Source organism: Atta cephalotes, assembly GCF_000143395.1.
Source record: "Atta cephalotes unplaced genomic scaffold scaffold00016, whole genome shotgun sequence".
Lineage (NCBI taxonomy): Eukaryota > Metazoa > Arthropoda > Insecta > Hymenoptera > Formicidae > Atta > Atta cephalotes.
Genome location: NW_012130080.1, coordinates 2,462,424 through 2,474,141, shown reverse-complemented (window position 1 = coordinate 2,474,141; position 11,718 = coordinate 2,462,424). Strand labels below are relative to the sequence as shown.

The following is an 11,718-nucleotide window of genomic DNA, read 5'->3' as shown; positions in this document are numbered from 1 at the left end:
TTTATATATATATATATATATATATATATATATATACAATAATATAGTATATATATATTAGTCGCAGACACTAATTAACGAATAAATTATAATGAATTACATTCTTAAAAATGTAGATATATATTATTTTCACATTTAAATTAATTCATTCTCTACAAGACTATAATGAACTAGCGTAACCCTTGCAGGCAAACCCGGAAGATTATGACCAGTTTCCAACAAGTTAAAACGCAATACATCTAATCCACGGCTCACATCTAATTCTACGATCTCAGTCTCACAAACGCACGATCTTCTCTAAATCCGTGAGGCAATAAGTATCCAAAAGTAACGATTAACAATGGAAGAAACACCCCCAAGCAACGAGAACACTTTATATGCAAGATTTCATCGCAACCGGGAGTCTTATGACACGCTCGCGAAATTGGTGGCTGAATTACGACGTGCCTATATGGTGAAAGGGCTGCAGGCTCAACTTGATGAGAAACAGGCTCACAAATATGCCGAGCTCGTGCGAAAACGCGAAGTCGCCGACTTGATCCGTCAGGAACAACAGGAAGTATTGGAGGAGGATCTCCGGTGCCAGTCGGAGATACTACGGAAATCGAAGGAATATAAACGGCAATTGGACGAGCAGTTAACACGAAAGGAGGAACAAAAAAGAGTCATTGTGGAGGAGGCTCGCGAGTACAGGAAGTTCTTGGAAAAAGTGGATCGAGAGCAAGAAGAGCAGGAACGCACGAAGGCGGTGGAGAAGAAATGCGAGCTTGTAGAGAGGACGAGACAAGAAAGATTGATCCTCGAGGAAATAAGGGAAGCTCATCGACAGAAGGAGCTCGAAGCAGAAGAGAAGAAGCGATTGAAAGATCTAGAGTACTTGAAGGAGATAGAGGAGAGATCAAAGGAGATGAGCAGACTTCGACAGGAGCAGTTAGAGAGGCGCGAACGTGTCCTGCTAGAAACAACTAGGATACTGCTGGATGCTCAAGCTCAAAAACAAGAGAGAGAAGAGCGACTGATTGATCTCGTAGCGGAGGAGATCAGGTGCGAGCTTGTAATCAGAGAGATGGAGGAGACGATGCGTAGGAAAAAGATGCAGCAAGAACTGGCAGCTAGTTTACGGGAACAGATAGTCTTCACGGAACAGTGCAGGCTGCGTTTCGTTGAGGAGGATAAAGCATGGGCCGAGGAAGTCATGAGGAAGATTATGGAAGATGAGAAGATGGCAAGGTGCACAGCCGAGGCGAAAAGAAGGATGAAAGTACAGTACCGGAAGGACCTGGAGAGTTTGATTGAACACCGCCGCAGGATTCGCGAGGAGGAGATTGCTAGGATTGAGGAAATCGTTAAAGAGCAACAGAAATTGGAACTACTTGAGGCGGAACATGCGAAGGAGGAGAGAAAACGTTTATTGATGATACACGCAGTTAACATTGCAAACTTCGTGAATAGAGCGACTCTTACATCTGAGGAACAAGAGATTCTTGACAAATTAACGAAGAAAAATCAAGACACTAAAAATACCGATAATGAAGACGTGAAAGATTGAACGAAATGATAAAATAATAATGACGTCATTAAGTAAGAAAATTTCATCTCTAGATACTAGTGTTAGCAAGAAAATCAAGAAGGTAGAAAAGATAATAACGAAAAATATTGTACTATTCACGGAAATGGTCGATCGAGACTCATCGCAGTATTTACAGTAACTAGAACTTGTAGGACGGTTAATAAAGAGAAAGAAGCTAAGGTCAACGAAGAGAATAACATTACAGTGAAAAAAGAAATGCAATGTTATATAGGTAGAAAAAGAATTGGAAAAAGGTAGTGATCGGAAAAATAAAAATGAAATACAGTGATTGAAAAAAAAACTAAACTCCGACAGTAATATTAATGTTAAAATTAAAGAAAAAAATACATTTCTTCTTTCTTTAAGATATTCTTTTATATAATTAGACACGTGTCTAATTATATAAAAAGAAAAATTCACAGAACATTAAATTAGCTTCATTATTTGCTTTTGAAAAAACTTCATCGACTATTTTGTTAATACTTTTAGAAAAATACATAAAGAATTAATAAAGATTGCATATATATGTAACATTTGCGTTTAATAAAAAATTGATTATTGGGATGGAATTCTGGTTTATTTATTATGTACCGTTAAGAGAGAGAAGATCATGCGATGTCAAGAACCGTTAAAATAGTTGATCAGATTAACGAGATACGAATGAGACAATTCTATATTTTGAAAAAGATAGAATCAGAGGAAAAGAACGTTAGGAGAAAGTCAATTAAGAAAAACATCTCCAAGAATGGACTCAAAAATAGTACGCAGAAAAGAAATAAAAGTCATTTAAAATAGACATACACGAAGGACTTCTCAAAAATAATTTATTAAAAAGATTGAACTTTATCGAAAATAAATTCGAAAATAAATAGTATTAATATTAAAATAATGATTTTGGGGTTTTACAACGGCAAATTATTTTTAATTAATAATAAATATTAAAGTATTATGTAGGTAGTTATAATTATAATGTTAAAATTTAATTAAAATTTTATTAATTAAAATTTTAAGTTAAAAATATTATCATTAAATTAATTTTTTTAATTTTTAGATTGAACAAATTTACAATTAGAAAAAAAAACAAAATTTTGCGTTTGTACACATATTTAGTTTTTAAGAGAAATAGCAATTTTTGACGGAAATATATCTAAAAATTGTATTTTGGCGAGAATGATAGGCAACGGTCAAAAGGAACGGAAACTATTTTGTTGAACAGGATGGAGTATCTCGTAAGAAGGTCACGAAGGAAACCGCGAAAGACGGAAGAAAAAACCGGAAATTGTGACGAAAGTTAAAAAACCAACAGACGTTCAATAGAGCTTATGTATGTGTTCAAGTCAACTATGTCGCAAGCATATCCGCTAAATTGTTAAAACGAAATTGGTGAAAGTAGAGCAACAAAAAAATGTATAAATATGAAACGTTTATATGTAGGTACAATAATAAAATATTCAACACATATAAAATATTATAGAATCTTTCTTATCTTTGCTTAAAGTAGACATAATTAAATGACTTTTTTTCAAAATTTGAGAAATAAGATTATGTAACTTAAAATTATATAAGATTGAAAAACATTTGTTATAAATAATTTTTTACAACATAGTTGAAAAAATGTCCAGGCTCCCTGAGATCCGTGAATTCCGATGAGGAACCATTTAAAATAAAAATGAACTATAAAAATCATAATATAAAATATGATATAAAAATCAATATTTTTTTCGACTACGGACAAATAATTTAACTATATACTATGCACAGTTTGATTTGTTGTATTTATATAGTGCGTGTCTTTTAATTAAATCGCAAATTATAATTCTGACTCCTAACACCCGGGTTCGGCCCTTTTGCTCTCAGGACGTGAGTTATCTCACGGTATAACATAGAATTATGTAGTGAGATAACTTACGAATGTAGAAGGATCAAGCAAGCTTGACACGTGTGTGTACGGTAATTTATTCAAATATATTAAAATTACAGTGACTATCGATTGATACTTGATTTTTCCTGTTATCGAAACCTTAAATTATTAACGCAAAGTATGTTGCAAAATAATGCGGCTTATGCTTATGTGGTAACATGATTGACATATAAATTGCATATAATACTCTCTTAATATCCGTTATCCTGCTGCATATTAATCAAGGCATCGAGATAAGGATATAATGGCCACTAAGAATTATGTATCCTGATCTCTAAAAGTCAAGTTGGAGAAACATTATAGATTTATAATTATATTCGAAAAAACTGGATATCGTTTTTCAATCGTAATTATAGCATTCAAAGGTAAAGTTTCTTCTACTATTACTTCTATCGTTGTACGTACAAATTTATTCGATAATTCACATATCTTTCAGCAAACTAATAGCGCAATAAATTTTTAAAATTAATATATCACTCCCTTTCTTCAAAAATAACACAACTTAAAAAAGTTGATTTTTGAGTTATTAATGTTTTATATTATAGAAATTATACGTATTGTATTTATATTATGTTCACACTTTATGTATGGATCTGTACATTTACGTGTTAAAATCAAGGAGAGTATTTAAATAAAATTTTTTGGTTTCTAGATAAAGCATATAATATTAACAGACATGCTTGATAATATCTGCAAGACTATTAAACGGAATTCTTCCGAACATTTAGTATGAGATAGACCAATATGCTCCCTTAACATCTGTCGCCAGGTGTTACATTAGAATGTCCAAAGATTTCCCGTGAGAGACATTACTCGAGTAATTTTCAAGAAATTTGCGCGTCTGTTACTAAATTGTATTATCTAACATAATACAGTTTAAATAGAATATATAATTTATGTGAAAATGTTATTTGCTATAAAATTAGTTTAAATAATAAATAATATTTTTTATTCCATAATTCGTCTTCTATATGCAATCAATTGTGATATCATCGGTTATTGATTTTAAACGACACTGTTAAAAATAAAATGTTAATTTTAACATTTTTGTTTGTCTCAGAAAGTCTACTATATTTTTTTAAATTAAAATTAACTTTTCATTTTTGACAATGTAAAATATAATTATTGAAAAGAAGCTTTTATTTTATCTATATTTTTTAAATTAATGTCGTTTGTTTACCATGTAATATGAAAAGTAGTATTTCATGAAACATATAATTATTTGTGAAAATTAATTAAGCTTAATTAAATTTAATATTAATTTAATATTTATAATTATATTATACATGGAGGTATATCAATCCAGAAAAAAAATGGAAATATTTTTCGAAAGAAGAAAGATGACGATACTTTAGGTTTAGACTTGCGTGATTGTCATAGATATGTCGCCTACAGAGTTCGTATTAATTAAGGTCATGTCAGAATGAAATCTCGACATCACAATCTATAATTAAATACGATCATCACGAAGACTTGATATCGCTACTTGAATAATTTGAGTATCGATATCGATTCCATAAGCGTTTTACTCGATACTGACATTCCTCTGTAAGAGGCTTTCCATGTCTATTCAGAAATAATGACATATTCATCTTCGTAACAACATAATCAGTATTAACTAATTTTATTTATTCATTTAAATATTAAAAGAAAAAAATAAAGACATAAAAAACATTTGTGCCAATGTCTTAATTAGTAATTACAGTTTTCTCTGATATAACCAAAAATAAAACTAACATTTAATATTAAATAATGCTACGACAAATTATTATAATAAATATAATTATTATGATAAATATATATTATTATAATAAATTATTATTACGAAAAAAAAACAGCTTAATTAATCGTATTTTTATTAAAAATCTCTCTTTATATAATTATATAAATAAATGAAAAATAAGGAAAAATTCTTCTCAAGATTAGACAACTTCTCTAATAATATCCTTTTATGCTAAGAATTTGTTTGTAGAGAACTTTGAGCTTTAGTTAAAATTTCTATGATAAGATTTCCCCTTATTAACTGTATCAATTGTATTGCCGAGTGTAACCAGAATAGAAGCATTACCGCATGCTGCGCATTAAATCATTAATATCCTGGATAAGATACAAGTGTGGCTTATATTTCCAATCCGACAACTAATTACATTGCGTGTAATAAGTCTGTTGATCGAGCGTGCGTACTCAATGTAATCGTGTCAGTCTGGCGGCGATTAAACATGTGCAAGAGTCCGTGTGCAAGAATGCGAGACGAAAATTTAACATTGAAACGGCTCGTTAAATAATTATCGCACCGCAAGATTATATCTGCAAATTCACTGCTCCTATCGATCGCTGAACGAGCGGTAACAATAAGTCGACGATAAATCCATCGTGCCGATCGTGCCTGTCACGTGCCACTCGGCAGACTACTTCGAGTTTCGCAAATTATGTCCTAATAACAACCCTCCATCCTTGTAAATTGTTCGCCACGTTGTAAATTGTTCGCGTGGAAGTCACGAGAGCTGCTTCTAGTATTAACATCGTGATGTTAATCGAGACACTCGTCAGGCCGGTTTTTAATAGGGTATCGGTGCACTATTTTATTACTCTACTACTATTATACTTATTGAAATTTTACAAAAAATTTCTTATTTTTCATAATATCGATTTCATTCTAAACATGGAACAAACAGCCGCGAATATATTAACATTGACTTTATGTCTGAGATATGATTTAAACAGACAATATTGAAAGAAAATCTTTCGAAAAATATTAAATTTTTATTTCATTAATATCAATTAACAGTAATAATTGTATTACAAGTTGCTTTAAAAAGCTTTAACTGTATATGCGCGCGCGTACGCAAATTATATTATATCATACATTTCATATACTTCATTAATCACTGCTGCATAATTTTAACACATGATTTATTGATGCAAAACTTTATGGAATATTTATCAGTTGTTGTTATATGACAATGAATTCCTCTTAGCAAATGAAATAATTTCAAATAGCAGTAGTTTATTAATACATGCATATTGCTGAGTGATTTTGTAAAATATGCAATCTTGTTGCATATTTTATACAAATAAACTTTATTGAAGCTATATTCGTTTTAGCTAATATTGTTATCTGATAATTTTACACAGATTAAAATAATCAAACATAGAAAATTAATTCATATTAAACATAGAAAAATTTATAAAGCTTTACAAAACCGAACTAAAATTCAAATGATATTTTTGCAAAATTCCTGTTCAAAAACTATCTTCAATCTTTCTGAACTGTAAGTAAATGCATTGATACATTATTTTGCGCAATTACGACCGCATGCTGATTTTATCACGGATAATGATTATAAGATACGCAAGTAGATACTTAAGAGCCAATAAAAGACAAATTATGATCTAGAAAATATTGATTATTACAAGAAGCTTATCAATTTATCAATTCATTAAGAAAATCAATTTATTAAGTATTCTTTCAATACCAAAGTGGAACTTGTATGACCGATTCAACCACTCAGCCCGAGACGGATCAATATTTCACTTCTTAACGCCCTATTAAATCTTCGAGTAATGAGAGCCAAAACCTATGCAAATATAGATGCACCGAAAAACATGGCGGAACAACGAGATTTTTAACGAGCAGGAACGATCGATTTCATAAGGACTTGCAACGATTCGATGGCATGTAACGAATACGTTAGATAAGATCATTCATTATGTGCTGACATTTTTTTCGGCTCATCCAATTTTTAAGTTCCTTTGCTTATCGTTATGAGAACAACATTTTTGCATCCAAGATGATCAATTAATTATGTAATTTTACCGTTATTCAAAGATTGTACAGAATAAAGAAATAAATTCGAATTTTATTTTATGTTGTCACATTTAAATTCGCGCTTGTTTTATTATTTAATTAAAAATATTATTTAGATACATTTTTTTTTGTTGTATAGAAATACAAATATTATTACATTATATAAAAATAATTTTACTTTTATAATCCTTTAGCATAAAAATCATCCGTATATTAAAATAAAATATAACAATATAATAATGTATGTAACAATATTATTTTTATATTTATAAAAATTAAAAACATCAAAATATTTCCTTCTAATATTTGACAAGAAAATTGTTATAACTAGTTAGAGCTTAAATAAAAATCTTTGATTTTTAATAATTTCGAAAAATTTAAGAATAATATTTCTGCAATTTTCTCTCTCGTTATAAGACATTATGATAATAACAATAATTACAAAACGTACAATAAATGCACAATTACTAGAAAAAATACAAAACACATGTTATTATTTTTGTATTTACAAAAATTAGAAATATGGAAATTTTCCGCGCAATTTTATTATCTCTCTAAGTTTGAAACATTCTCATAACGATTATGACAACATGATTGTCAGCATATATACAGTAAATGCACAACTACTTGAAAAGGTACAGCAATATAATGCATCGTTTTATAAGGAGCGTCACTCGAACAGAACATGTTATGATCAATTAATATAATTCATTCACTCGATAGCGGTGGCCTTCGACTTGTAATAACACGTCGACGTCAAATACAACATGATCAATAGGAAGCTACGTTTATCGTCGTTGTTAAGGGATGCGGACATTTATTTCACGCTGTTTTGCCTATTAATATGGTTCTTGCATTCGACGCGCATCGGCCCTTTGCATATCGAGACAAACTTGCCTCGTGTGCGAGACGAGAGAGGGAGAGAGAGAGAGAGCGAACGGGGTGAAGAGGTCATAAAATAAACGTCAAGTTTAAACGCTATAAAATACTCGCGAATGCGGCACCCGTGGGTGCTGGTGTGTCCGTATCCCTCCCTTTACTACAAGCCCTAATTGGCATTCTGCAACCTGCATGACTGAGAGTTTACGATGATCGATATTTATTCTTCATGGGAAATAATTGAAGAGATAGATGCTGCGTCGCGACGCTTTGCCGCGACACCCACGTAGGCAGATGGAAATTGGAAACAATTGAAGAGAAAGGCATAACCACAGTTCTATTCGCAACCGGATATTTACGACGACAGTTACGTATTCATCGGAACATGATCGGGATTCTCACGTCCCGACTCGTAACGGGGTGACGTCATGGCAAGTCTTTCAAATAAATCGATCGTAACAGCGTAGAATTTCCGCTATAAAAACTGACCTATCCTTAAATTGGCGAATTATACCTTTAAGTTCTATATGCAAAGTATGCAAGTTCTCGGCATTATTGAAAATTTAATCCTGTGATATTTCTATTCGTATACACCCCATCACATCACATTATTTAACGATAATTTTAGAATAAGAAATGGGAATCAAATAATATATATATTTGTCAATCAAATGATGAAAGTAAATCTAATTTTGAAGACTAAAAAAAGTTTTTTGTTTGTCCAATATTTTCAGATGGTGAGTTATTCTAGAATCGCTTTTTAATAGGTTAATTCCGGCAAATACATCGCACTGGGATTTAGAAGTCAGAAAAAATAGAAGGAGTGAGGGTAATTTTCCGGCAATTACTCTGTTACATGCCTTTACGTTATATTAATATTGTGTTATGATTTCGGTTTCTTACTATTAATATTCATGAAATTATTGTGAGTTGAATCGATTTGTCACTGTAATAAGTAACGCCATCATAAATTATAATCTACATAAAATGATTACTATAGGGTGTAAAAGAGTTTAGTGGTTATTTCGTAATACATACGTATAGTGGAATAATAAAGCGTGTTGTGTAGCAAAATATATGCTTTGCTTTCGTATTCTTTATTTAATTTGTTGTCTTATATCTCACTTGTTTGGGATATACGGCATTTTTAACGAGCAGGATTTATGTCCAAAGCATATATAGTATGCAGATTGAATTCAATGCACTAAATGCAATAAACGCATTATATGAAATATGTACTTCATGTCATATACTTGTAACATGTAGGAAGATAATTGTAATTATTATTTATTACTTCATATACATATTTATCATTTTTTATTCCTTAAAACTTTATAAACACATTTTATTATGTCATTGTACGTCTTATTTATATGAATTATTTATAAATTTTTCATGGATCGTACATACCCCCTATGAGTCGTATATCTTACTCCTATACGACAAAAATGCAAGGATATACGACAAAAATGTACTTCATGTCATATACTTGTAACATGTAGGAAGATTGTAATTATTATTTATTATTTCATATACATATTTATCATTCTTATTTCTTAATAAAACTTTATAAACTCATTTTATTTATGTCATGTACATCTTATTTATATGAATTATTTATAAATTTTTCATGAATCGTACATATTCCCTCTCCCCCTATGAGTAGTCATATATCTTACTCCTATACGACAAAAATGCAAGGATTTCAAAAAGTTTATTTTTTAATATGAAAAATAAATATTTCGGATTTCTAATATTTTTTTCATAGTAATAGAGAGTACAAAGTTTTTATTGATATAGTTTTGTTTACTATAAACATAATAAATAATACTTAATAAATTAAGTTTTCGATAAGTGTGGCGTATATACCGGAGTTACCCTACATTATTTGACAATAGATATAATAAAGATCGATTTAGCAACGTTTTATAAATAAATCCCGGAAAGATCTTATTCCGGATGTCCAAAGACTAACAGAAAGACGAAGATAAATTTTGACATTTATATGCATCGCATTGTGCATCTGATTGTTATACACTTAAGTCTATTCTACAATGTGTTTTTTATTTCCTGTTTCTTGTTTTTTACCTTTTGTTTTTTCTCCTTTGCATCGTTTTCATCAACAATTGTATTTTTTGCTACATATTTCTTGTTCTCTCGTTCTTTCAAAGTTCGTTAACTTTTATTTCGAGCGATATAAAACAAAAAACCGGATAAGAAGCAAAAAGATAAGATGTAAAAAATAACAAAAGGCAAGAAACAGGAAACAAAAAGCACATTGTAGAAGACTTTGCTAAGAATATATGCAACTACTACTTTTATGTAGGATTTATTAATGAACAGAACTGTCATATACTATTCACACCGACGATCTATACGCCACTGATATATTGTCAATAGCAATTTATTCATCGATTCGCAGACTCGTAGCAAACCTTGTACGTTAATAACTTACACGTGACAATTTATCCCTATGCACTCATGTTTCTCTGAATATATTTATCTACATAATTTATAACAGATAATTCACTCAAATTGACAATAAAAAGAAATTAGATTGAAAAATGCTGTTGCATTTTACATTCAAATAGAATGCTAATTGCCACTTTTGAATAAAATATTGAATTTCCTACAATCATACACTGCATAAAAAATAGAAAATGTATACGAGAAAATTTTGCATTTTCAGAAACTTTATGTTTCTGATTGCATTAACTTGAATTTTTTTTAGAAAAGTCGAGTACGATACTTTATCTTTTTACAATTTTTTAACATACAAAACTTTGAATGAAATTCTACATTTGTGACTTTAACACAATCATAATTGCGTAGAATACAAAACGATATTTAACCATAGTTCGCAGTCGGCAAACGCCATTTATCACAGTTTAAATTTACGTTTCAAGTTTGCGAACTGCATTAATAAGTCACAATGTTCGCCGAAGTGGATGCGAAACATTGCAGCGATATTTCGTGAGAAACGGAAGCGATGTGCCGCAGGGCGATCCTGCTGCGCAAAAAGCGACAGACAATGAATGGATTCTTAAAACGGAGCAGTCGAGAGCGCATGTAATGATATCTTGATATTCCCGTGCACGTAATGATACCTTGATATCTCTCTTCCGTTTGATATCTTCACTACTCGTTGTACCCGATGCAATTTCATAATGGTTGAAATAGAGTAGTCACATTCAAATGAAAATATCGCGTTATGTCTGATTCTTGCAAAAATTTCCAACTACAAACTCGATACATATAAAAGATTTAAATATTATTTCGGAGTCATATACATATTTCTATTAAAGATAAAAACTTTTTTGGGAAACGAACAACTTCCCTTGTTTCAGTGAACAAGAGAAAAACTGTGTGCTGCATACATATATTTATGTACGTACTCAATGACATACATAGCTGTACCTATATCTAAGCTATCATTTACGTCCTTGTGTAGTCATCGATCGAATTATGTAGTAAGGCGAGCACCCCGTGACGACAGAATACAGATGGAACGCATTAAAGCGAAACCATCGCGGCATTAAA

The 11,718-nt window shown here is 30.8% G+C and overlaps 1 protein-coding gene across 1 annotated transcript; it reads left to right on the top strand.

Moving 5' to 3' along the window:
* Window positions 1-340: 340 nt before the first annotated feature.
* On the top strand, window positions 341-1,549 carry LOC105618409 (trichohyalin-like). The gene has a single exon (XM_012199952.1). It carries the CDS (start codon window positions 341-343, stop codon window positions 1,547-1,549), a length of 1,209 nt encoding a protein of 402 aa, XP_012055342.1.
* The last annotated feature ends 10,169 nt before the right edge of the window (window positions 1,550-11,718 follow it).

Excerpts from the sequence above, each read along its gene's own strand:
- LOC105618409 (XM_012199952.1), top strand. The coding sequence starts at position 341 with ATGGAAGAAACACCCCCAAGCAACGAGAACACTTTATATGCAAGATTT.